The 27,934-nt window shown below is 44.3% G+C and overlaps 1 protein-coding gene across 4 annotated transcripts in view; it reads right to left on the bottom strand.

The window, feature by feature from the left end:
* Nucleotides 1-27,934, bottom strand: part of IL10RB (interleukin 10 receptor subunit beta) — a 177,767-nt gene that overhangs the window by 57,032 nt on the left and 92,801 nt on the right. For all 4 annotated transcript variants that reach the window (XR_011194613.1, XR_011194612.1, XM_069202455.1 and 1 more), the window contains exons 3-5: nt 25,145-25,246; nt 23,149-23,315; nt 937-1,106 (exon numbers count right to left, since the gene is read on the bottom strand). Coding sequence is in view for 2 of the 4 variants with exons in the window: in XM_069202455.1 (XP_069058556.1) it covers nt 937-1,106; nt 23,149-23,315; nt 25,145-25,246 (439 nt within the window). In the remaining 2 variants the exon portion in view is untranslated. The remainder of the gene's footprint in view (nt 1-936; nt 1,107-23,148; nt 23,316-25,144; nt 25,247-27,934) is intronic.

Here is a 27,934-nt window from a genome sequence, read left to right as displayed (position 1 = left end):
AGACTCCAGACATTGGCATATAAATGCTATACAAAAGAACGTGAGTGACAATGAACAATGCCCTGCATCCCATATGTGCCCAGGAGACATCCGGTGCTGGCAGCAGGAAACAAAATAGCCCAGCGCAAGTATTTTTGGAGATTGATGGCTCTCCAACTCTTGACCCAATGGAGGAGGATGTAATCAAGATAGCTGCCTCTGGAGCAGCAATGAAACAATGAGGCAGGAGAAATAGAGTGGGGCCTGTCTGTGAAGAGATGCACTGTGCCAGGACTGGTGGACTTGCTCACTTAAAGAGGTGGTGAGGTCTCACTCCCTCAGGGGTGAGATAGTGAGCAGCCCACAATTACAGGGGACTTGAGACTGAAAGGGGGGCACCCCAGATGCTGAGCTTTCTGGGACCTGGTCTGTGCCAGTGCTCCTCCTGGCTGTGGCCTGCGTGGGGGAATGCCACTGGAAGGTGGATGCTATCCTGTTAAAACCACGCACGACACCAATTAGGGACTAGGCAAAGTCAGATTCAGGACCCTCCCAGACTGAGCCAGAGAGGGGCTGCGAATAAGCGAGCACTGCATGGGTGACACTTTAGAGGCTCAGGCACCCCACCAACAAAGCCCACACAACCAAATGCTATTGAACATGGCCCAGGGAAACTTACGCTGGCCACATCAATACCCAAAGCCACAAAAACACAATTACATAAAAGACCTTCTGGCGCATGCTGAAAGAAAAGACACAGGAGACTACAGGCCACAGCAATGAAGGCTGACTTCCAGCAAATTTTTAAAAAAATCATAAAAGAAATGGCTACGGTGCTAACTGACTTTACTAAATGGCTGGAACGCTAGCTAAAAAAATGAAATACAAATTACAAAAAACATCAATAACAAAATATAATGAGCATACATTAAAATAATCAAATGCTATACTTGTTACCTGTGAAGAGGTGCCCTTTTTCCAGTATCGTACGGTGTACAACCAGGAGCCATAGATTTGTGAGAGGCACGACCGTTCATGTTCATCTTCATACATGGGACATTCAAAGCTTACGTCCAGAAACCCTGTTCTTGATTTCACAATTAGGTCTGAAGGAGGACCAATGATGGCTGTAAGAATCACAACAAAAGTACTCAAGGGCGGATGAAAAAAAAAACGTATCCAAATACACATTTAGAATACATATATGCTATTTAAAAAAGTAATACTCCGAAAAAAAAAAAAAAAACACAAACTCACGATTCACTTAGGAAACATAACACATCTAATACACTACTCGTGACTTCATAAACGACGTCACATATGTCACTAATGATGCCATCTTAACACTACTTACTGACGTTACCAGCGAAGATACGGAATGCCTCTGTATCAGAGCCCACTGTGTGCAAACTTTAATTGTGCCTAGCAGGCTCTAGGCGCAGAGCTCACCTTTAAACCAAACCTGGGCTCAGCATCACTTCCCTCTGAGCCTGCTTGGTACAGGTTTCGGTTGTGTGCCCTAGACTTTTGGTACTAAGAGAACAGTTCCATATCCGTATCAACAGCGGCTGTGCATTTCCTTCTTACTTTTCAACAATTATGTACATAACTTACTTCTTAAAGATTTGGGAGTAAAGTTTCAAAAATATGTAGATGACCTTCAGGTGGTCTTCAATCTAGCTAAAGACGCAGAATATGGACAAAGGTTCATTCATTAGGAAGCTGACTAAACTCGCCACAAAATAGAAAAGCTGTCCGGCTCCATCGCCTAAGCTGTTGGCATCTTCGAGACTACTGACCGGGGGATATGGGCCCAGGCCATGGGGGGAGCTCAGAGGTGCGATCCTGTTTGGTCGCTCTGCATCACCAAAACACCGGGGACGCTGACAGTGGTCTTGGAGACAGGTGGAGAGGCATGGACGGAGGAAGGGCCTTTGGAAAGGAGGTGGCCTTTGCTTGGAGCAGTCTGCATGACATCTGCGGCTTAGTGGGAGGAGAAGAATGGCTAGAGACTGCAGACTTGGAACTCGGACCAGCCCTGATGAGCAGAGGAAGTTGGAGGGCTGGGCAAACCTAGAAAAATCCAGGCGATCCATGCCATTGGTGGACTGGAAACCGCAGCAGGAGAGTAACTGGTGGGGCCACCCCACCTGGAGGTCAGTGATTGGATAATCCAGGGAGTGGCAAGTATGGGGATTACAGGCTGAGGGAATCTTCGTAGAGGCTCCCTGGCAGCCTTGCACGGCCAGGGCCCCCAGAGCCATGGCTATGGCCTCTGAGCGGTGAGGCCAGAAGCACAGGAGAAGCTGCGAGGCACTGCATGTTGGCTAGAGAAGCTGGGCCGACCCCTGCAAGCACCGCTTTGAGCGGATAACCCTACCCCTGTAAGAGGATTTATTGAGAGTCATATTGAATTGGCCTAAGCCACTTTTAGATACTGACGCACAACAGGGGGATTGGGGTGGGTGGGTTGGGGGGGGTTGTGGAGCAGGAAGGCCCAGTGAACGAAAGTGAACATACCCAGATAGGGGTGGGGGGATTGACTGGGGATCAGCTGAGAAGGGAGTGCATAACTGATTCTGTCCAGGGGGGCGTTTAAACACAATATATGCCCTTTTCCTTTGGTATCCTGCAGGAACGATGGGACAAAACCAAGCATTTAAGACACCAACACTATATACACTGGATAAGTATGCCTGAAGGGATCAGCCAAGCGGAAGATGGCTGCTCATGCTCACAAATTATAACAGAACAAGAACAAGATCCTATGCTTAGGGATGTTTTGGGAGCAGTGAGAAACCAGGCAATGGAAAAAAGATAAACTCAGTGGTCCTTGATTTCGAGATTTTAATAAAAGACTTCAATAAAATGAATGACAGAGTGACTTTGCAGAATAACCTTGAGGTAAAATCCCCGCAGGCACTGTGTCTAGATCGCAATCTTTATCTCAACAGTTCACAACAAAGATGGAGGACATGGGGTGATCGTAATGTGGGGATCCCAGAAAGGCAATGCACAAAAGTGTGTGTAAAATGCTGCTACTTTATGTACTGAGGCTAAAAGGACTTTTGGCCTTGTGTTTAATGGAGAGGATGCACAGGACTCCAGTACAGACAACTTGGACAATTATAACATGCATATTCAACTTCTGTGATAGAGACGCAACCCTTCAGGTGAACAGGATAGGCGAACAGTTGGAAACAGTAAGGACTAAGATCATGATATTCCCAGACTTCATGCAAACAGTCCAGCAACATTGCTGCACTTTTGAAGCAGTAGAATGAGAACTCCAGAAGAGGAACATTAAGTACACACTGCTCAAAACTGAGCAAAACTCAAAGTGATGTTGGAAAGGAATCCAATACATTTCAAATCTCCAGAGGAGGTATGGGAGTGGCTTGATGGTGGTGCAGTAGAGGAGCTGGAACCCAGAGAAGAAACCAGAAGAGGAGGAGAGAGACTGGAAGGGTGGGTCTCCAATGGCCTGCCAGAAACGAGAATTGATGCAGGTGGAGGACCCCGATATCCTGTAGTAGAAACAGCATACAAGTCATGGATGAATGAACTGGACTGCAATAGGGCCATGGAGACCCTTTACCAAAAGAGACCATGCTTTTGACACCCTAGAGGAAGAATTCATTTTGTGGCTGAAGTGCAGAGTTGCTGTTTAAGGAGCACAATTCACAGCAGCAACACTCTTGGGGCCAGATTTAAATGGTGGTATGTATACTCTGTCGCAATGGAGTATACATACACCCAACATGAAGGTCCCCTCGCCCAAGTTAAATGCGGGTGGGCATTCGGTTTGGCTACTGCTGTGACTATTCTGTCACCGTCACAGTCAAACCTCTCCATCCACCCAACGGAGAAAGGGCTATCAGAGAAATGGCATCATGTCTTCCCTCCAAATCAGGATGGGCAGAAATAGCCATTTATGTTTTGTACGATCAATCACCACCAAGCAAACGTTGGTGGTGAGAGACAGTAAAAACAAAATAATCCAGTTTGGGATTATCTTTCTGAAAAGGAGAAAAGAATACGGTTTGATGCAGGGTAACGAAATGCTGATGCAGCCCTGAGTCAATCAGTGGATTGCACTGACAGGACCCACTGTATAAGCGGTTCCTGTCAATGCTTTATAAATGACCGCCTGCTTATTTATAAATTTGGCAGTCAGGACCTCCACTGGGCGACGGAGGAATTTACTCTGCCAATATATAAATGAGGCCCTTAGAGATGAGGTGATCCACAGCTCATGGTTACACTGTAGAGAGGGCTGATATGGCTTGAAAAGATATTACCAGAGTTGGGTGGGGAGGCAAATGGAGGTGGGCGAGTACAAATCCTGGTAATGTGCCTCTCCAAGGGCTAGTCTCCAGTGGTGAACCAACGCAGCTGGGAGATGAGGTACGTTACAGGACACTTTAGTTGAATATGATATTTAGGAAGGGGAGAAAGGCTGCCTGTGAACTAGGTGATGGGCTCTTCCACGCCTGCAGCACAGGATTGCTGGGTAGGGGACATTGGTAGGAAGGGAATAATGACTGATGCTTTAAATGTTCACATTTTGTTCACATTGCCTTTACAGTGCAGTTGGGAAGCTGTCCACAATACACTACATACATGGATTTGGATCATTCATGTCTTGGCTAGTGTAAACGTGTCTCCTGGAATGTCAACAGACTAAGCAGTAAGGTAAATATTGAAGAAATATGGACCAGATGTAGTTTTTCTACCGGAAGCACATCTTAGAGGCAAATATGGCTGGATGTTGCTCAGGGTTTCCAGTTTACTCTTGCTTCACATGAGACTCTAGAGGAGTAGCATCTTCCATTAACTCCCTTATGGTGGAGCAAACCTGGAAGGTCCCATAGGGCTGTTATGCTCAGGTGTTGGGCACGTGGGACAGAGAGCAAATTATCCTACTCTCTGTATATTTCGCATCAAGACTTCTGTTCACCGCCCTAGAGAAAGTAGGGTTCCTTCTAATGTCAATGTTGAATATGATTAAATTAACTGGAGGGTAATTAAAATCTATAATGTCAGAAGGAAGAAAACAGATTCCACACTAGACTATGCATTGCAGACTCACAGTTGCATCCGTCTGCTTTGGCGTTGGGTTGGGTGGATGTTTGGCAAGCGTATCATCCTGGCATTAGGCACCATTCATTTTATACTGAGGCAAGCTCACACAGACTGCCTAGTCATCTGTCTGCCTGTGTGCTTAAGCTTGAACTGCTGCAACCTGTGCATTACCTCTTCAATGTGTTAAAGAGATTTGCTCTAATCATTGGCTTCACCACACAAACAAAAGTGTATTTTCCCAAATGGTCTGCCACATGTCTCTCTATGGTAGAAATGAAGAAGTGTTCCATGAGGGTGTGGCTATCCATGCTTGATGGCAGCCACTCTCTAGCTGAGTGAACAAACATCCATGAAGGTGCAGCTGACCCAGCTGTCCCTCATTAGCAGAAAGAACCACCACTGAAGATCTGAGAACCCCCAGCGCAACCGGGGTGGATTTGAACATCTGCAGCCAAGACCGGAGATGGTGGCTTGTGTAAAAGAGGATGGAGAGCCCTGGCTGAATGCCCTGCCCACAGGCTATGAACACTGTCTAGGTGCGAGGGTTGTTGAGTCCCAGCGAAGGTGGTGCTGAGAACTCCTGGTCAGCCACAGCACACAACAGACAGCAATGGCCAGAGAGCAGATCCTGCCTGTACGCAGATTTCCAAGGGAGCAGCACAGACCAAAGGCCAAGAACAATACGGGCGGACCCATCCCTCCGCGGACAAAGAGCGCACAGCACATGGGGCCGCTTGACCCTACTGACCAGCCTCTATGAAGGTGCAGCCAACCCAGCAGCGTCTGTCTGGCTAAGGGACCCACTGCCGAAGCTTTGAGGTCCCCACCGCCACCAGAATGGATTTGAACACCCAGGGCCAAGGCAGAAGCCGGCAGTTGTGAAACATGTAAAACAGGGTGGAATGCCCTGGCCGGAAGGCCCTTCCCAACAGCTAAGAACACTGTGCTGGGTGCAAGGGCCACAGAGTCTAGACCGGTGGAGGCGCTACCAAGGATCCCTTCTCAGCCACTGCATACAACAGGTGGCGTGGCTCAGAGAACAGATCCTGCCTGTACACCGGCCTCCGAAGGCCTACAATATCGGTAGACCCACCCCCCGCAGACACAGAGCCCAGAGTACACCGGGCTCCTTAACCCTATTGACTCCAGAGTCCTATGGGGGGCAGGAGGGGAGAGAAAGAAAGAGAGAAAGAGAGAGAGAAAAAGAGAGAGAGAGAGAGAGAGAAAGAGCGAGAGCGAGAGAGAGAGAGAAAGAGCGAGAGAGAGAAAGAGAGAAAGAGCGAGAGAGAGAGAGAGAAAGAGAAAAAATATGAATCTGAGGCACCCCCTGAAGTAAACTAACACGGCCTCACTGACCAGGTGAACCTGCAGGCAGTGATGAGCAAACAGGTACACCTGTGGATGAAAAAGCAACTGGGCCCGGACATACACCTGCTAATGCTTGCTGGCCTCGCTGGGGGGTTACCTTTCCCATAACCACCAAGATGGAGAAAACACAAGTGGGGTCAACTATCAAACAGACTAAATAGATAAATGTGCCACAACTATGACAAAACTGCCCAGAGGAGTCTCCCCCGTAGTTGCTGCAACTCCGTAAGTCACCCCAGAACAAATACTTCAAGTCATTTGCAACATGTACACCACCATGGAAATGCAAATGGGGGGGGGGGGGGGGAGCGGAGGAGGACTGGAGTAGGGGTTGCTCCATCAAGGCTTGCCCAGGGTCACAGACAGGGTCGCCTTGACCGAACAACGGATCTCCACCACAGAGGACTCGGTACAAACCTTGACCATGGATGTAGCTTGCCTGAAAGAAACAGCGAGTTACCTGGAGTGCAGGGTGGAAGACGCAAAGGGGCACTCATGACAAAACAACTTGTGCTTCATTGGGATACCAGAGGGATCCCACCCAAAGGTCTTCCTAATTAATTGGCTGAAACCACGGCTGTCCAAAGATGCACCCCCAAAACAAATGATTGACGGTTTTCTGAACTATACAGACAAGAGATACTATTCTAAGGTAAGCCCATCTCCAGGACAATCAAATGCTAGAACTCGCAAAAATCAGCATATACACAGACTTTACCTTGCATGTCTAGAGACAACGGAAGTCTTACAATGATGTTAAACAAAAACTGAAGGCGATGCAACTGAACTATATGCTGATGTTACCTGCCAAAATGAAAGTCAAGCACAACGGAAAGACCCCTTTTTTTCAAAACACTGGCAGTCTGGACTGGTAGGAGATCTGGAAACACTTGTGGTAAGGCCAAGCCTAAAGCCCCACTGATGGGAGAACGGCACTTGCAGCAGCAGCACCCCCACACAAGGCGATGGGCAATTCAGCATCAACGACTGGGGAGGGGAGGCAATGAGGCCCAACCCAAATGACACCTCAGCTCAGTCAATGATGAAAGCGCCTTGGATCAACTTACCGTCAGTGGGAAGCTCAAGTGAAGGGCCCCTGGTGACATCTGGCACTTCTGCCACTGAATGAACCCTCAGAATCCTCTAAAATAATGGATAACTGATTGCCCATGTGCCACAATGGGAAAGGTGTGGAAACTGGACTGACCAAGCTGAGCATCCAGGAAACGAACACACTGGTTTGATAAGGTAGGCCATATGGATATATTTCATTACAAGCACTGAAGCTCGCTCGGTTTACTTCCAGAGCCACACACCCCATAATGTATGCTCACATGTTTGGTAAAAACCATTGGATACTTCATGTTGAGAAGTGTAGGGAGGGGGAGTTGGAGTTTGTTTTTTTTGTCCCGTTTCACAGTAGGCAGGCAAACAAAGGGGCACCTCACAAGTAACACAACACACCACAGAATTCCCGCCCTCCCCCACCCCCGGACGACGTTACAAGGCATATTTAAGGCACTCTCCGGGGATGTTAATGACATACACAATAAGATAAATTGAGGCACAATATTTCAATATCTCAGGAGGCATCAACCATCTATAGCACCAATAGTGGAAACACACCTACTGAGTAACAGATGTCCCTTTCTCCCAGCGGTGGAACACGACCAGAAGAACTGTTTTTTTTACTTCATAGACAATCCCTCCTGCATGTCACTAAAACACACTGTGACGACCTTTGAAGGTTCACAGTGATTAAACAGCAAATGACAGACACACTGGACCGTAGCCTCGGTCTATGACCCCCCCCCACGGTACTGGACTGGCACCTTCCATGCCTTTGCAAACATCTTGATGCAATCCACCTCAGGGTACACAATTATAGGGAAGCCTTTAACTCATTCATAGATATTGAGGCCGACACTAACTCCACCCACAATCACAAATACACTATACTGAACACATGGGTCAGACTGCTGACCCTCACACATACTTACTGACTGCTGCACCCCAATGCCGCAGAATACACATTTTACTTCCACTCACATAGAAAGTCCTCCAGGACTGACTATTTCTTTATGCCCTCCACCAACATGACCATGCTGGCAACTGCCTACATTCTTCCACGAGATCTTTCCTACCATGCTCCAATACATAGAACACTTAAACAGTTTAACAGGTGTTGAGCAGGACAATGGAGGCTTAACACCTGGATGCCCCCTTTGATAAATTACTCCAACAGCACTTAGAAGACTACTTCTAGTTCTGAGGGGATAGACTGTGTCCTATCAGACAGTGGCCAAGCGCAGACGACCCAACAACTTAGTCAAACAACGAAATAACATAACGAAGGCTGAAGGGCAACTGTCTGGACCCACCGGATAATCTCATCAGACACAGAATAGAAATCCTGAAACAAACGTTTTAGCACACACTGTTAGATATAGCCACTCGGGCCTACATAGCATCCCAATATAAGATATACAAAGTTGGGGACAAAACAGGATAACTGCTGCACTGATTGGCACATAGAGAGCAAGACCAGTCCCTAGTATTATATCCCAAGCGAACCACACCATAACAGGCCCACAACTGGTTGCCCAAGAATTCGCATCCTACTATGGCCACCTGCATGCGGAGCAACATATACCGGCACATGAGTGAACTCATCTGATTGAGAAGACCTAATTTTGTTCAACCTTGCCAACTCCGATAGCCAGAGCCTTGAGGAACCACTGCCTGCCAATGAAATACTACCCGCAGGGAAAACTCCTGACCCTGATGGATACCCAATGAAATTCTTTAAAAGGTGTGCTTTGCACCTCACCACACCAATTCTAGATATGTATATAGAAGCACTAGTGCGGGGGCAGCTACTTAATGACCTATGGGAATCCCCAATCTCAGTCATTCTGAAGCTGCAGAAGCCATCAGACAAATGACAATCGTAAAAGGCCTCATTATACTCATTATTACTCATTATAGAGACGAAGATCCTGGTAAAGGCGCTAGCAAATAGGCGGGTCAGGGTAAGAGTCTGTTTCACCCACATCGGAATGTATTCATACCTGGATGCAGCACCCGCCACTGCCTACGACGCTTGCATAACACTCTAGTGCTTGCAAGGGAGGCCGCGGACCGTAGAGCATTGGTATCGATAGACTTAAAAAAAAAAAGCCTTTGTTTCGGCCCTATGGCAGTTCATGTTTTGCTTCTTAGAATTAATTAACTTTCGGCCCGCTTTCACATACATGCTTCAGTACTATACTACAAACCTTAGGCATGGTAAGGATGAATGGGCCTTGAGACACTCACGGGTGAGTAGTGCGCTTTACAAATTCCTGATTGATTGAATGGGGAACTGTCCCCAGTTTTTAATTTTGAGAAAATGGACAAGACAGGGTTGCCCCCTTATCGCCCTACCTTTTCACTGGTAATTGAACCAATGAAGAATGGATCAGGCGCGATGTGCTGCTCTGTGGCTTATGGTGGCCTAACTGCCCCAAAGATACAATATTGATGTACAAATAAGACATCCTGGTCTACAGTGACCCTGAGGTTTGCCCACCCAGACCGTTACAACTTATGTCACCCTGACTAGAGTAGAGTACAGCATAGGGCAAAACCCAACTGCAATGGGCAGATCAACACTTGAAATATCTGGGCATGTATACAGCCCTTCAGAAGCAACTGGTATGGTACCTGAACATAGTCTCCCCCTGACCTCCCAGATATAACACAACATGGACCCGTGGGAAGATCTCCCACTAAATTTAGCGGGCATGTTCAAAATGAATGCTCTGCAGCACCTATACATAATGCAAAACTTCCCCCACGACATCCCACCCCAGTTCTTTCAAACCCTGCAATTAGCAATAATGAAGTTCCTCTGGGTAGGGAGCAAGCTGTGTATCTCTTACCGCAAGTGCGTACTCAACCCCTAGGATGGGAGCTTGGGCATCACAGACATGAAGCTTTATTACTGGGTTAGACATAGAGTACCAATTAATGGCTGGCTACAGGTGTAGCAGAATGACCTGGCAAATGCAGCGGAGATGCGGGCCCTAGAACAGCCTTGCACACTTAACCTACTCTATGGTCCCAGAAAAGATGCTACCTTTCCCCCTGGGACCCACAGCTCATCATCATTCTGGCACAAAGCATTATGCAAGACAACGTGCCAAGGAGTACCAACAGCAAAAACACAGCTGTAGGCATGTACATGACTACAGCACACAGCACAAAGGTTTCCAGTCCTGGGATAACACAGGTATCTCCAAATTTGGGGATGTTTGGGTGGGCAGCTCAATGTCAACGTTGCAGCATCTAATTGACACCTATGAGATGCACAAAACAGAATTTTACACCTGCAACTCCGCCATGCATTGGAGGAATCCCCGACCCTCCAGCAGCACAATCCCCTAGAGGTGCATGTAACGCGGAACAGGTTACAGAGGAATGGAATTTCAAATATCTGTCACGCACTGGTAAATAATACCCTAGACTCTGTGACAGCAGTAAAAGGGCAGTGGGAGCCTGATGTAGGCACACTAGAGGATGCGGATTGGTCAGAGGCGAAAACGGCTCCTAGAATGCTGCCAATATCCATGCGACTCAGGCTTACTCACCTGAAATACCTCACCAGAGTATATTATAGTCCCACACGTTTGAGCAAAACGAAGCAGGGCCTCGACCCACATTGTTTGAGGTGTAAAACAGCCAGGGGTACAATCTTTCACACACTATGGGAATTTCGCATAATACAAAAACACCACCACGACATTAGCACCATAATAACACAGGTGGTGAGAAGGTCAATTATGCCAGAAACTAAAGTAGTGTTACTAGGACTGATGGGTGAATGGGGTGGCAGAAGGCACACCAGTTTGCTGGTAACGCTGGGGTTCATTGCTGCCAAGAGAGACGCTGCATAAAACTGAAGGTCGGACAGGGTCCCCTCTGGAATACTGCGTCATAGCATAACAATTCATGTACGAGTCGAGTGGGGGCCTGAGAAGCACAGTAAAGTTTGGGGGGGGCCTGAATCGAGTACTCCATAAACTAGTTTGGGTATTTAGGTGAAACCAGACATGGTCCCGGTCTGTAACCATGTAAAGCGATGCTCAATAGATTACACCAACTGCTACATAAATATATCTTGTGAACCCTTATTATGCATACAAAACTTAATAAGAGTTGCTAAATAAGTCATTCCAAGAGAACGTCCTGCTCAAACAATGTTAATAGATAATGAAATAATTGATTAAATAGCTGCATGATCACCAGTGGTAAAATAATGCCTAGATAGTAGCTATAGAAATGACTGGTCTATTCTTTAATGATCTGCACTATAGGCTCGTGGCTTTATAGCACTTTGTGTGACAGGTAAGTTTGCTCAAAACAATGGCACTAATTTTAAAGTCCTTGTATGGATGAAAAACCCTGTCAGTTCTTCTCAGCTACTACCCACTCATGAGAATCATATTCATTGCCAATTAGTAATTTACCTATCTAAAAATCTGTCTACAAATACATGTTTTTGCTTTGGTATTAAACACATCAGACAAATAATTATTTTCCAGTTTATATTTCCAGAGGTACTCTCCATTTTACTTGTAAGATTTACCTTTAACTCTTCACCTTTACCGAATTTAATTTTTAATATTTTAAAGTTAATACTTCGTTGTAACACAAATATTATCTACCTACCTATAATTCTGATGTGGATACTGTTTTATGTGGCTAAAAAAACAAATACTAAATCTGAAGTCTTGTCTTTCATTTTTTTGTCTCTGCTAAAGATGTATTTATGGTTTGGACCTAGACAACTACAGTGCAGGCAAAAATAATACAACAGGGTATATGCATGGCAGTGAGGCGTGGTGCAATTTATGTCCAAGAACATTAATGAGTGGCAACCTTGAGGGATTGGGGTCAGGACCAAAAAAGGTCATTACACTTGCTTGCACTAGGGCTGTGGCAATCTTGCTAAACCAGTGGTTTGCCACCCAGTTGTGTAGGGTTATAGAAGCCTTTTTGCATCCTGAGCAGTCGGGGTTCATACAAAGCCCTACAAGACGGACAGAATCTTAGGTTGCTGTCTGACTGCATGACAGAGCGCTGCGGAGCCAGAGGTGATCCTGTTCCTGGATGCAGTTGGGCAGGGGTCTCCAACATTTTGAAAAGTAAAAACTACTTATGTTAATTGAAAATCATCACGAGCTACTGATATTATTAGTATTGCAGTGGTGTAATAGTCACCACATCAGACAGGATTACATTAGTGGTCACCCTATGCAAAACTAGCATCAGTTATCACCTCAGTACTTCAGCCATGGTTGCAAGCAGTTACATAAAAATGATTTGTCAATGGGTAGTAGCTAACACTCAAAGCAACAACATCCCTGGCACGAAGGTAATAATATTAGTAATAAGTCTCCCCAACACCTAATAATTTATCACTGAAATATAATATATTTTTCTAATTCATCCATTTTCTTCCCCAAACATCAGCTTAGGAATTCCAAAGATACACACATTTTCGTCTTGAAAACACACTTTTCAATATAAAAATGTTAATTCAGAGAAGCAAAAGTGTTTAATTTAGTAGACTGGACTGCACATAGGAGAGCTACTTACAGGAATCTGGAGAGCCACCAGTAGCTCATGAGCTACTGGTTGAAGAAGCCCGAGTTAGGGCCTTTGATTCCATTAAACTGTCAAAGATGTTTCTCTTGTCAAACATGGGCTTTTGGTCAACTTACCTGTTGTGACTCAAACTATAATATGGCGATCCAAACGTCAAACTTAAGGTGAATGGAATGCCTGTCTGACACCTAGCGAGAGGGACAGACAGGGGTGCTCTTTTTCTCTTGTGATTTCTGATGTGGCATTGAGCCATATGCTTGCGGGTTGTAAGGGATGCTCTTTTTGGGGTGTAAAATGTAGTGAACGAATATCCTTTATGTTGCGGAGTCTTAAGCTACTACTCATAGATTCATACAGATCATTAGGATTTTTTTTTTTAATATTCTGGATTTGCAATTAATCTGTATTCGTTGAACATTAGATCCACAAGTGTGAGTTTGGTTGCTCAGTGACTATTAAGCAGAAGGGCTTTAAATACCTTAGTTTTGTTAGCACCAACAGTAAACAATATTGTTTCTGCTCACCTCTACAAGGTGTTGGACAGGTTTCAAGAGGATGCATGCCACTGGGTAAAACAACCGTTCTCTCTCCTAAGCCAACAACACTATGGAAGATCATTACATGTTCAAGGTTCCTTTATCACCTCCAAAACGGAGCCTATTGGTGCCCAGAGGACTTCTCTAAGTGCACAGAAGGGTAATTGTGTCTGTTGCTCTGGAATGGGGGTGATCTACAGATCTCTGTAAAACATTAACTGAAGGGGTGCACGATGGCAGCATAGTTGTGCCCTATATTTGCGAGTTAGTTGTCGGCCATGTATAGTAAGAAGGGGCATTCAAAATTACTTACCTCTAGATACTTCTTGGGTGGTTACAGAGTGGAAGACTGTGCCCTGTGTTTGGGCTGGAATAATACTTTGACAAAATGCAACCTCTTTATGGGAAAGTGGCCTCTTTAGGGAACTTACGCAATTGCAGGGATTTCACAAAATGAATCACATAGGTATTAGCACGCTGGGTTACATCAGGGAGCAAACTGAGATGGTACCTTTCTAACACTTTAAAAATGAATGTAGATTATTAGACAATGAAATGTTATTACATTTGCTGCGTGAGCATGCTTTCTCCGTCCAGGTCCCAGGAGATGTTCTACTTCAAGACCGTTCCCAGTTAGAGAAGAGTATTTTGTTAGCTCCACTCCACAAAATACATCCTACATCTACAAAAGGTACTCAAACATTTGCCAGACACTCTGGAAAAACCTAGGGAGAAATGAGTCACCTATCTGGGTGAACTGGTCGATGCGGACAGGAAGGCTCCAAATAGGGTTGATTTGGATGGTTGATTCACTTGGTATGGTTGATTCCGATTTCTGTCTCAGGGTATGGAGTCAGGCGTGAACCCATTCCCTGTGTTTGTTCTCCTGCTCACAACCCTTCAACCCTCCATGTGCGGATTGGAGGCGGTCTGGAGGAGATTTTGAACATTTCCATGGAAATAGATGCAAACTTTCTTTTATTGGATATTTGAAGTGATGAAATTCCTGAGAAATACATGAAACTGCTAAGTAATTTAGACCTGATGGCTGCAGGGAATAACATTCCTGGTCACTGGAGGGGAAGGAGGAATACGGACTATCCCTCCTGGCTATCATGGGTTAGAAGCATCGAATTTGGACAAGGACTGGGGCATGGCTGCAGACAAGTAGGGCTGTAAGGGATGTGGTGTCCAAGAAAGGGCATTAGATTTGGAGTAGATGGAGAGAAGAAAGGTGACCAATCTAATATACGAATGGGGGACTGGGAAGAGAAACTGCTTCATCTTGTGACTGACTGGGAAAGTCCAGAACAGCAAAACTGATGGATTCTGTTCAACATATGGCCTTTTAGTCTGAATGTCCTATTGATGAGCAAGTTACTTATCTTTTGTAACACTCTTTCTGGTGGATACTCTATTTAATCGTAGATTCCTTACTTTCATAATATTTTCAGGTACAAGACTAGAGCCAGATAATTATTCAGCAATGCACCTGTACCCCATGCAGGTAGAGCCATACTGCTGGGAGAAAAATTTGACCTACCCCAGCAGTGATGGAGAAGTGATGCATACATAAACGCCACATCTACGCTCTGTCAGTTTCTTGTATCTTTTTCCTTCTGGCCCTCAGATGCAGAGAGTAGACACACTGTGGTTGTCAGTGAGTCAATCTTTAACTTGGGACCTTTTTGAGGATCAAAGAAGCCACTCCAGAAAACGAGGAGGAGCAGCAAAAGGGAGATCTGCAGTTGGATAGATTATCCACTAAAAAGTGTGTTATCATAGGTAAGTAACTTTCTCCTTTGATGTATACTTCTAACCAGGGATTCCTCACATTAGCGGTACCTCCCAGAGTTGGAGAGTAGACTCAGACCAAAAAAGTCCTGCAGAACCAAACTGGCAATATCACATTCCCACCTGACCTGGTTGTTAAAGCAATAGCATTTCTTGAACATATACACCAGCACCCACATCACAGCCTGAAATATACCTACAACTGGCACCAACAACAGCAAAGCAGTATCCTCCTTGGCCCAGGCGGTATGGCTTGCAAGTTTCTTGTCCAGTCCATTTCAGACTGTGATGCAGTGGCCTCTCCATCTTGACAAGATCCTCTTTTGAACTGCCTTGCCTTTTTTGCATCTGAAAAGCCCACTAAGAGCTGAAATACTACCTGATATTTCTTTTTGTAGTCAATGTAAAAGATAAGGGCTCTCTTCAGGTGAAGGTGATGGAGTCTCTCTTCCTCCGTTGAGGGAGGAGGTGGATCAAAGTATGCTGCCAGAGTGACTGAATGGCCAATGTGAAAGGGTGTCACGACATTCGGAAGGAATGTTGCTATGTTCCCAACACCAATTTGTCCATGAAAATTGTGCTGTAGGATGGGTGTACCAACTGTACCTGAAGGTCACTCACATAGCATGTTGACGTGATGGCAATAAGGAAGACGGTTTTCAGAGTGAAAAGATTCAAGCAGCTGCTACACATCGGCTCAAAGGGTAGGTACATAGATTGAGGGCCTACTGAGCAATCACAAATTGCTTGGGGGAACTTGGTGCACCAAACCATTAAAAAAAACTCACCATGACTGGTGATTTAAACAACGACTGTAGGTCAGGTAAACACAAGAAGGCTGAATTACCTTTTTTGGGCACCCGCAATGCCTTGCTGGACTAACAAATGAAAAAACAAAAGGACATCAGAAGGTTTAGCTTTAAGGGGTATATGTTTCGAGCACCACTCCAAGCAACAAACTTGTCCCAGTGAGGGTAGACTTCTTGGAAGGAACCTTACTAGCTTTTATCTGATGTCACTTAATCTGTACACATGAAGGTGTAAGTTGTAGAGACTCAGTTGCAGGATCCTGCTCTATTGTTGAGACAGGAGAGCCTCCCAAAGTGGAACCTGATTAGAGGACAAATGCTCAGGCCCAGGAGTATCAGTTAAAACACTCTGAGTCCAGGGTGAAGAGAATGACTTGGGCCTCATCTCATTTGATCTTTCACAGAACCCTAGTCAGGAGAGGTAGCAAAGTAAAGCCTTCCATTCGAGCTGGAATGTGTCATCTAACGAGCACCTTAGAGGAAACTCCAACTCAAGAACCTTTGACACTGCACATTCTCAGCAGTGGCGAATACATCGAGCCAGGACATTCTCTATTGATCAAAGACACCCCACACTGTCTCTGAATAGATATTCCACTTGTGGGCTGTGAAACACCAGCTTCTCAGCTCATCTGCTCTGGCACTCAGGGATGGCTGCTAGGTGGGTGTTTACCAGGGAGATATTTGGCGGACCAAGCCTATAGGCACGCTTACTTAGGTTTCTGTGCTGTATGTCCCTTATGTGCACTTTCACATTAACCATTGTGCAAAGTACTTTTTTGGGAAAATCGTTTCTATTAGGTTATATAAGAATAGCAACAAATAAAGTTGACAGTGCTTAGCTGCCTCAGTAACCATAATCATGCAGATCTTTGAGTGATGGCTACAAGTAAAAGAGTAGCAAGTATGTCAATTGGGTAGATATGTCGTAAGTAAAGCTGCAGTCAATGTGTACATTAGTAGATGAAGAGACTTGCCAAGACCATACAAATTAGGGTCTGGTTTGTGAACTGTGATGGAAGGGGGTGGGAGAAATGAGATGGGGGAGGGGTGTGGCCGGGCACATCTGTCAAAAAGTGAGACGTATGGGCAGTGGCCATGTGGCTGAGGGTCACTGGTGAGGAAGGTAGAGTGGAAGACCTTGGGGACAGGTTAAGACAAAAGATCATTGTTAGGGCAGCGGTGAACAGCGGAGTTGTAGATCTGTTATGGAGGGGAAATCATCATTCCCAGTGTGCTGCAGAAACTGCGAAAGAAGGGTAGCACAGTGAGAGGAAATGGATCACTTGCAGCGGTTACACACCTCTTTGTATCAAAGGGTGCGTTCTTCAGCCCTCCCCCACTAATGGGTGGACTGCCCCATACAAAGCAGCTAGTGGGGAGTTGTTGGGAATCACCAGTGCAGGGTGAGCATGCGCTTGGTGAGGAGGAGTGTTAGAGAGGTGAAACAAGTGCATACTTTATACTGCTTCCGTTGCTTGAAAGTGCCAAGTGAGCACACTTCCCAGTTGTGAATGTCTGCGAGAACTGGAACCTTCTGTAGAGTGGCATGCACCTTTTCCCAGAAATGATGGAGGGCAGGGTAGGACCAAAACATATGTGCCAGGTCTGCATCCAGAACCCGGTTGCACGGACAACATGCACCTGCCTGGGGGAAGTAACGATTGATTTGGGCTGGGTTGAGGTAGGCTCAGTGTAGCATGAAAAGTTGGCGGTATGTAACACGTGAATAATGGAATACCTGTTGAGGGAACTCCAAAGCTATCATCCGCTCCTTGTCATGCAATACACGCCTAAACTCCCATTTGTGTTGAAGCATGTTCAAGGGAGGCACTGTTAGTCACAAATGACTTTTTATAACCAGGTGATGAGGTAACAACCGGTGTCCATTATGAGTATAGTTTGTAGTACAGGGTCTGTCACGATCTCTGCCCCGTGGTACTCCTTAGGGTGTGGCATGTATTTGTGAGCTGACAGTGTAGGAGGAAATATCTTAATCTGTCACTAGTTGGTCAAATGGTAGGAGTTGACTATTCAGAAAGAGGTCTCCGGTCATGTGGCTACAGCGCTCTGTCCAAGGGGCTAGATCACAGCGTGTAAAGAACCCAGGAAATTTGGGAAGGCCAAACAGGGGCAGTGCAGGAGCATAAGCTGGCGACCCCTGTGACATTCAATGTATTCTTGCCATACACGTCTGAGCTACTGCCACCTGAAGAGGTTGCAAGGAAGGGGGTGTAGTTCTTAGGAGCAAGAGGCGGTGGATTGCCGGGAGGGGGAGAATGCCATCTTCATTGAAAGTCTTACCTGTATACCTCCTAGCTGTCTAACGTGAAAGCCATTGTAACTGTGCTGCCAGAAAAATACGCCTCAAAAGATGGGGCAGCCAGCTCTCCTTGGTCTATCGGAAGCTGAAACGTTCAAAGAGCTATGCGGTGCTGGTTGTTTCCCCAAATAAGACTCCTTAAAGAACAGGCAGAGTGGAATTAAGGGAAGATTTGTGAAATAGAGAAAGCAGGGTAGTATAATCATTTTTGCTAGTGCTGTTCTGTTAATCAGGGCAAGCGGCAGCAACTGCCAAAACTGCATTTGTATGTTGATGCCCATCAGTGCCACCTGAAGGTTCCTGTCAATTATATGTGAAGGGGTATGGTAGAGGTGAATCCGCAAGTAATGAGTAGCCGCTCCCTGCCAGCGAAGGGGTTTTTTGGCTAGGTGTATGGATCAGGGTGGTTGGTTAGGATGAAGTGGGTGTATGGTCAATTTTCCCCAGTTCACTCGGTGTCCAGAAGCCCTTGCAGACGTATCTAGTGTGTTCTGGTAACAGGGAATGGTCTGATGTGTTGTCTTTTAAGTAGATGAGGTAGTCATCAACGTAAAGGGACACCGCATGAGTCATGTGATCCAGGGGGTGTTCCCCATCTGCGGCCCTCGTTCCATACGTGTATGGGTAGGGGTTCCATCGTGAGAGCGAAAAGTAATGGCAAGAGGGGGCACCCCTGTCTAGTTACTCTGCTCACCAAAACTGGTGCAGAGTTGCAAAGTACTTTTATTATTTATTTATGTTTCCATTTGTAGAGCACATCTGCTACCTACAAAGGTAACCCGGAGCTGATAATTGCCTCAGACTACTAGTTTAATTCTGCACTTTTCCTTTAGTGATGTTCCACGCAGGTGTGAGCTTCACCCACTCCGACGCCCACAAAATCTGTTAAATGTTTTTAAATGTTCTATTTTTAATTTCAGTTAGTAAATTCATTTTATTATATATCACATGCATAATCAGGAGTTTGCAAGCTCTTTGAGAAACTTAAGCTAGCTGACTTCCGCACTAGAACCTCACATTTTGCCTTACATCTCTAAAACAGCTGGAAGGATTTTTACCTAATTAAGAAAATGCAGCAACAGGATAAAAAAACCTCTGTGTCAGTGGTTCCCAACCTTTTGACTTCTTTGGAACCCCACTTTATCATTACTGGAACCCGGAGACCCCCACTAAATCATTATTGGAATCTAGGGAACCCCCCAGAGACATTACTGAAAGCTGGGGACCTAATATATTAATATTATCAAATTTTCTAAGCAGGCGCGGACCCCTTTATGAGGCTTTGAGGACCCCCAGATGTCCCCGGACCACAGGTTGTGAACCACAGTGCTATGTCATAAAATTTTGATGATCACTAATACAAAGGCTTCAGAGTTAGGGGCAGAGAAAAATCTCTAATGGAATGCCATTAAAGCCCTAGACAAACCACTGCTTAAACGGGGCAGGGACGCAGACCAGGCCTCTTCATACAGGGTGTTATTGACTCTCAATTATGACTATAAAATTGGGAGTAAGCTTTTGGTTACCTGACTCCTGAATTTAATACACCTAGATCAGTCAGGATTCATCCCATGTGCAGTACGGTCCATAATGTCTATAGGCTTATCCACGTACTACACTGCCAGTTAAGTGACTACCCCGGGGCATCCGTACTGGTGGCTGACAGAAAAAGTCTTTGATTCCCTCCACTGGGACAACTCGTATACTGCCATGTTTAATATGGGGCTGGGCAGGGTAACTCTTATACATCTCCCCTACTGCACGAGTCAAAATTGGACAATATATCTTGGATCCCTGCAACAGAGAGGGATTCTCGCCAGACATAAACACCCCCTCCATGATGCTTTTAGCCATCGCAGTGGAACTACTGGAGGCCACATTCCGACGTGCCAGATTCTTCCAGGGAATACTTAGCAGTCACACCCCTATACATTTCACTCTACGCAGATGATAAGTTTCTGTACCTCTATGGGGAACGCTCTGATAAACAATGGGCATTTGCAGCGTTTGAAGAATCTGCCATGGTGTTGAGGCTGTAAATTAGCTGGAACAAATCCATTGCCTACCCAGTGCGAACACCACGACCAGAAAATAAACCACCAAAGCTCAATGCAGAGATGCAATGGGAGCCGCACACCTTTCACTACTTATTGTTTAGAAACTCAATTGATTGAGGGCTGTATACGGGCATCTCTCACCACTATCAGACAATATATTGCCTTTTGGCACACGTTACCGTGGTCAGTGGCAGGCCGAGCAGCCCTGGTTAAAATGGTGGTTCTCCCATGATTATTAGATTTTTTTGCTATGCTACCAGTCTGAATGCCCAGTCAATCAAACATTTTTCGAGCACAGCAAATCACCCACGAGGGTCTCAAAGCACTGGAGTGCTATACTGCTGCGTGGAGGTATGATCATTCGAACATCCAGGTCTTTAGTACTCTTCTGAATCGCTGGAGTGATGTCAGCGGTCCTGAGGTGCAAGAGGAGGTTGTTCCAAGCCTTGGCAGCCAGGTGTGAGAAGGCGCTGTGTGGCAGCCAGGTGTTCTCCGCTGTTGGCTGGACGGATCCATGGGGTGTCTGCAAAGGAGAGAGAAGCTGATGGGAGGAGTCTGGTCGATTGATGCATATCGGTAAATTGTCTTTCGGTAAACTGAGAGAATATTATTGGCCCTGCTCTAACCTAATGCGAGGCGTATGGTTTCCTTGGCAAACTCTGCCTCCCAGCAGCAGAGGGTCAGTTGGTTGTCCCTGACTTTGAGCTTTATTATCTCGCTGCACAACTTGTTGGGCAGCACGCTGGCAGGAAGTACTTGGGGGTATTCTGGGAGCCAAATCAGCGGAGACTCCAAGCCTTGGAGTTTTGCTCCAACTACTCCTGCACCAATTGGGGAGACAGCAGGACGAGACAGAAAACATTCTACTAAGGACTTTCCGATACATTTGGGAGTGGGTCATATGTCAAACTTATTGTAAGCTCCTGCACACCCACGATTTGCCTCAGAGGGATCTGGGGGCCATTGACTCCCATGGCAACTGGCGGGGGTTGCAAGAGTGGAGGGAGGCAGGTATCCTCACGCTGGTAGACTTTTAAGAGAACGACGTGCTTAAAGAATTACAAGACCCTGTTGACACGTTTCATATCTCCCATCACCACTTCCTACTATGCCGCCTTGGTCAGGGCCATGTTGCGGGCCAACTGCAGACTTGGTGCTGATGAGCCACCATCATATGCCGAACTACAACTTGTGTATACGACCTCGGGAAGGGTTAAAGGGATAACATTGTTTTTTAATGCATTGACACAACAAGCCAAAATGCAGCTACAGGACCTGCAGGCCCGTATGAAAAGAAAATTAATACAATGTTCCTGGGGCCTATGTGAAGTGCCCCAGATGCAATGAAGAGGGAGCAGTCTCTTTCCATAAGGTATGGGTGTGCTTGTCTCTCCATCCTTACTGGGATCCCATCACATAGTATGTCCATTGGACCAAGGGACGACATATCCTAAAAATCCCAACTTGTTGCCTGGTAGGCCTGTGCCCCAAACAATGGCGGGGGGATTAATTATGACCAGATTTATAGCTTTAGTGCTACTACTGCTGCGATGGTTTGGAAGGGCCCTATAGGCCCAAACATTCTACAATGATGCTCAGATGTCATTAAGTGAGAAGAATGTAAGGGAGCGAACCTCCACAAGGAGGAGAGTTGTGGGCTCCAGTCACTGGTGCATGCACAAGCATTGGATACCATTTTACGGGATTGCCCATGTGTTGAATAGACAGTTTCGCTTGTATCAGCCCAAGACAGTGTAATGGATGAATCCAATTGATACTACATCCACCGATGCCCATACATTCCCCCACACCTCCTCTCTCCTATTTGATCTATCTTCTTTCCCTTCTCCCGCCGATACATAACCTGTACAGAGGAAAGCACAATCTGGCCTGAGAATTATTCATACCAACACCCTACTCCGACTCCAGCAGTTTGATATGTTCACCAAGTTTGTTATAAATTGTTGTTGTTAACACAATTATATATTCTGCATCTGCAATAATGCTTGTCTGCAGAACCACCTATGCATGGATTATGCGATTTAGAGGTTTCTCCCACATTAGGACTTAACAGAACTACACTCTCTCCCATTCCCTTCTGCATGATTTTACCTAGAATGGTACACAGAGAAATGATGGGGGATGGCAAAGAATATTATATGTACACTGTATTTGTAAGCATCTGCACAAAGCTCAATAAAAATATGCTAAGGGAATATTAATGGGAATTTCATTATATTAGCAAGTAAACTATTTAGAGACCTTTCCCCTATAATTTTTAACACACACACAACCACCCACCCACCGGTAAGTGTTCAACGGAGGTCACAGTACAGACAAAATTGGAAGAAGGCTAGGGAGGATGAAAGATACACTAAAGTCACATAATCAATCACTTGTCATACAATTTAATCTTTAAATATCAACATAACATTAAAACAAATACTGTTTGAAAATGTCAACCACGTCTTCATTTTCAAGAAAATCCTCTTTCTACATCAAGGCTTTTACAGTGTATCGGTGAAGTATGAACAAGAGGTACTTACTGTCTTCTAGTGGGGAGAAATGAATTGACTGCCAGTCTGAGGTATCATTGTTGAAATGAGATCTCACACTCAAACAAAACGAACTATAATACAATCCACTGAACACACACTTGGTCAGGAAAGTTTTAGAACAGGTATCCTGGAATACATCAATGCAATGAACATTGCTGAAAAATAAAAGATATTTAAAATGAAAATACAAAAATTCCTTTTTGAAAGCATACACATTTAAACAATACAGGTTTCACTGTACAGTGCTATGTCATGGAATGCCCAAACTGATGAACTGTGCTTGTTTTAAACACATCCTTGATTCTATTTAGCAGTGCCCTAGGCTGACCTCGAGTATCAAAACTAGTCGTTTAGAATTAGGGACTGATTTAGAGTTTGGCAGGGGGGTTACTCCACCACAAAGGTGACCGATATCCCGTCCGCCATATTACGATCCTGTAATAGACTATGGAGACCGTAATGTGACGGACAGAATATCTGTGACGCAGTAACACACCCTACAAACTCTAAACCAGGCCCATATTTTGTGTCAATAATAAATTGATAGGATGAACGATACCACAATATCTACATACTCCTTTCTGACAAGATCCCTACATAGGTGCTTAACTGAAATGAAGAATGCATGTATAACTATTTCTTACAGCGTTAAAAGAAAAATGTCCATTTCAGATATTTCTGTTTAATAATGGATCTCTACATAAATACTTAAACTGAAGTTGGCATTCATGGTAAATTTTGTTTAACACCAAGATACAGGTGGGAACCCCTTTTACCAAATGGCATTTTTTAAATCCTTTTTTACTCTCTCATAATTATTATGTTTTGTTCAAGCTTCTGTTTGAAAACAGCATTCCTATTTTATAGAAAAATATTTTAAATATTCCTGAATTCTGAACCACGATTTAAATAGCCAATGCTTCTGAGTCATATTAATAGCCACTACCAACACAAATCCCAAATAGCTTTACTTTATTTCTTTCCCTTTTTTACAAAAGTCAAAACTGAAAGCACTGCTTGTTAAATAAGAAAACAAAACATGATAGTTGATTTGTCATCAATTAAAGACCCATATAGTAGTTTTCTTTGGTATATATGCCTCCTTCATGATTCAATACAACATCCATAAGGTCACAGAACTAGCCAAGCTGGTGAGAAAGAGCAAAAGTGATCAAACTCAATTCATAGAGAGGAAGCTTGCTCTAGACAAGAGAGGGAAATGCTGAAGCAGGACGATGATGGAATAAGCAATGAAACATATCTGCTATCCTCTATTTGTTAAGCCAGCAGGAAAACTTGGAAACCAGAGACTACATGCCACAGAGTAGTAGGTTTAGTTGAAATTGAGCAAACATGTTGTCATCTCTCATGTAGTCCAACAAAGCCCCTTTGTGACAGCATTCCACTCTATCTTCAACTGATAAAAAAAGTGTTGAAGAGTGCTTGTTTGCCTATGTGTTCAGCTTTGCTGCTTCTCACAATGAATCCTAATCCTCTGCAATATTCATAAGTTATTAGACTTTTTTTTTTTTAATTCTTGATGTATTTTATTCTGAATATAATTCAATTTATTAGAGAAGAAACAAATTGGAAAATATTGGAAATTTCAAAGCAAAAATATAGATGCCTTCATCACTGAATGCATTTAGATATATGGATGAATTTATATAATTCTTATCTGGATATAAGTCCTCTAACCAAGAAAATGTTTGTTATTTATCACAGTGGTGATGTCACTATAAACAGGTGTAACAATTCTTCGCATGAAAAGTACATTTGCAAAGGAAATTAAATGAGGGAGATCCCAAACTGTGTTTTGTTTATAAAACATATGAAAGATGTCAGAGGGGAAAAAAAAATCTGCTGTATTCTATAATGTATCAAAAGCTGCTATTTTTTTTTAATCTTTGATGCACACTGTCATTCCATCTTTTGTACTTTCTGATAGTGGCAGGCACAGTTAAAGGTAAAGCAAATCACAGACCTTCCGCCTTCTGAATCAACAGTGCTCCCCTTGGACAATCTGCACGGGTCCTTTAACTCCAGCGATGAATCTTCTACACCTCTGTCAATGCAACTCCTTCTCCTGAAGGAGACACACAATTAAAGGCTACCTTAGCCACATTCTACAAATAAAAGTACAAAAGCTAGACAAATATGTTCAGACAGCTTCATCTATGAGCCACCAATTGAACACTACTTGTTTTACTACCACAGGTAAAGAAAACTAAGACTACAGCAGAAAACAAAGAAGACAGGACCACAATAGATAGATCATTACATTTGCGAGTGTTGACAATGCAATGAGTTCACTTTAGGTTGTGCTACATACTTAATAAAGCACTTATTAACAAATTAGGTTTCATGGTGCTTCCTAATTAAATATTGGCAAAGAGGGGAGCAAATCATAGAAATTGCAGACTGGAAATAACCAGGAATTTAAGCGCCTACTTAGCAAATGATCATCCATGTTTGGCAAAGTTTTTGGTAAGGGTGAGTGGACAGTGGACAGGGCGAGCGTAACATGGAGCACGTCATAAAAATATATAATGATTTCACACTATATATATATATATATATATATATATATATATATATATATATATATATATACACACACACACACACATATACCAAACTAGAGGGTCATAGTGTCCCCTAAGAGAAGCCAACGCCACTTAATTAACAGAGATGCCCAATATTTATTAACATCAAGGCAGCAAATTCCAACTGAGAGAACATTCCCTAATATGACCCTGCACAGAAGAGGCTTCCACTTCAACAACACGTGCTACTCTAGTGAACATGCAGATAAAGTTGGGGCATATAGAGTGTACATGGTTAATGTCTCTAAGTTAAAACAAGACAGGTGAGAGAATGGAGACTCGCTAAAAAGCAAGGTTACCCACTGGATAAGGCATAACCGACAATGCCTATTGCTTTTGCGCTTGAATATAGTCAGAGCAGAAAGATCACCCAGTGGGGATGCAACCAATGATAGTATTGCCCTCATTTTCAGTAGTAAGACCTTTGTCAATGACTTGATCAATATGGATCTAAGATCGAGCTCAATGCACCAATAAGGTTCAAGCAGAATAGAACAAGCACTAGGGCAGACTACCCTTTCGGGAGCCATCGACCCGGGCTAACCAACCCTCAAATAGCGACAACATTTGACAAACTTCAATGCTGTTGATTGACTGATTGAATGCCCAATCCCTGCATTTCATTTGTAAAACCACTACATGACCAGTGCCAATGGCCAAACAGCATTAAAGATGCAAGCTTTTGGGGGGGGCCTTAATCAGGTACCGGGAGGGAGGGGTAGTGGAAGCATCACACAAACACCAGTATGGAAAATGGGCCGGAGCCTGTACTCAAACAGCCGAAGGTAGGAATCCATAAACATGTTATCCTGGATTGTGGCAGGGCCAATGCAAAAGTTAATAGATCCAGATAGGCAAAAGTACATCAACCAGTTCCATCCTTGCCTCTTCCAGGACACCTGGCTACCGGGACCATGTAGTATGAAATGTGTGGTATCTTAATTGATTGGTAATCGAGCTGTATGTTATTATTTGATGTATGTTTCACAGTCGAGAGAGGAATGGTGCGGGTGTGAACTGAAAGCAACATGCAGTTGCCCGAGGATCTCACCGTCGCCGGTCGCACTTCGTTGTGGATGTTCGCTCAATTAAAATAAACACCTCAAATTACCACTGTTGCATCCACTTGGACTTATTACATCTTGACGACAAGCGGAAACCACCATTTGTCAGACACCACTGATTTTCTGAACACCCACCAACCCGGTTGGTACATGTCCGCATTGTTCTGGCTTTTGGTGACCTTTGATACTGCTGAAGCAGGTGTCTTAGTTACAAATTACTAATGAACGCTTATTTATTTTGAATAATGAATTATTCAGAAAATGAATAACGTAGAGAAGAATAATGCACACGTTGAAATTGTGACCTCGGAGAATGGCCACCAGTGTTCACGAAATGCACTAATTGATGATTAATACTTATGAAATATTGAAAATGTATTAGTATTAATGTAGTAATATGTCATATTAAGGGTTATGAAGTATGCTCTAGCATTAATTGTAGGCCTTAACTTAGCAAGTGTCTGGGCCTAGTTTTTGCCAGGCCTCATGCAGAAGCTGTATTTCTTAGCGTTCAATAGAAAATGCTGAAATAGTAAACTAACTGTGAAATGTTCATTGTTTTATTAAAAATGCTTAGCAGAAGCTTCCCATGAGATCCAACTAACTAACTAATGTCCTTAAAATTGTAACAAGCAATGTGTAATGTGTGTGAGATGTACTTACCCAGGACGCGAACAATGAAGACACTGACTGGAGACGAAGATGCAACAAATTGTTACCTGATGAGCCGGATGATGAGGACATCGTAAAGTGAACCAATCAACTTTGTGTGAAGAGCCAAATATTACAATTCATAGATGTGGTATAGAAATATTACTGGATAATGTATAAATGTACAATTAATTGACCAATAGGAAATTAGGGGATCGTTTAAGTGACTCTGATATAACAACGTGGCATCGGGAACTTAGACAGACAATCTAGAGTGACTTTGGGAGAAGAAGAGATTCGAGATTCTGTCATTGGGCTCATACTCCCTGACTGAGATACTGATGTTTTGCTGATCGATTGATGACCTGAGAACGAAGACTGATTCTGCTTGCTGACCCATACTGTGGATAGGTAGATATGACAATGTGACTGTAAATGCATTTTTTATGCCTT

Source organism: Pleurodeles waltl, chromosome 8, assembly GCF_031143425.1.
Source record: "Pleurodeles waltl isolate 20211129_DDA chromosome 8, aPleWal1.hap1.20221129, whole genome shotgun sequence".
In the NCBI taxonomy this organism is placed as follows: domain Eukaryota; kingdom Metazoa; phylum Chordata; class Amphibia; order Caudata; family Salamandridae; genus Pleurodeles; species Pleurodeles waltl.
The sequence above is the reverse complement of the archived record's forward strand: the minus strand, read 5'-3'. Positions and strand labels throughout refer to the sequence as shown.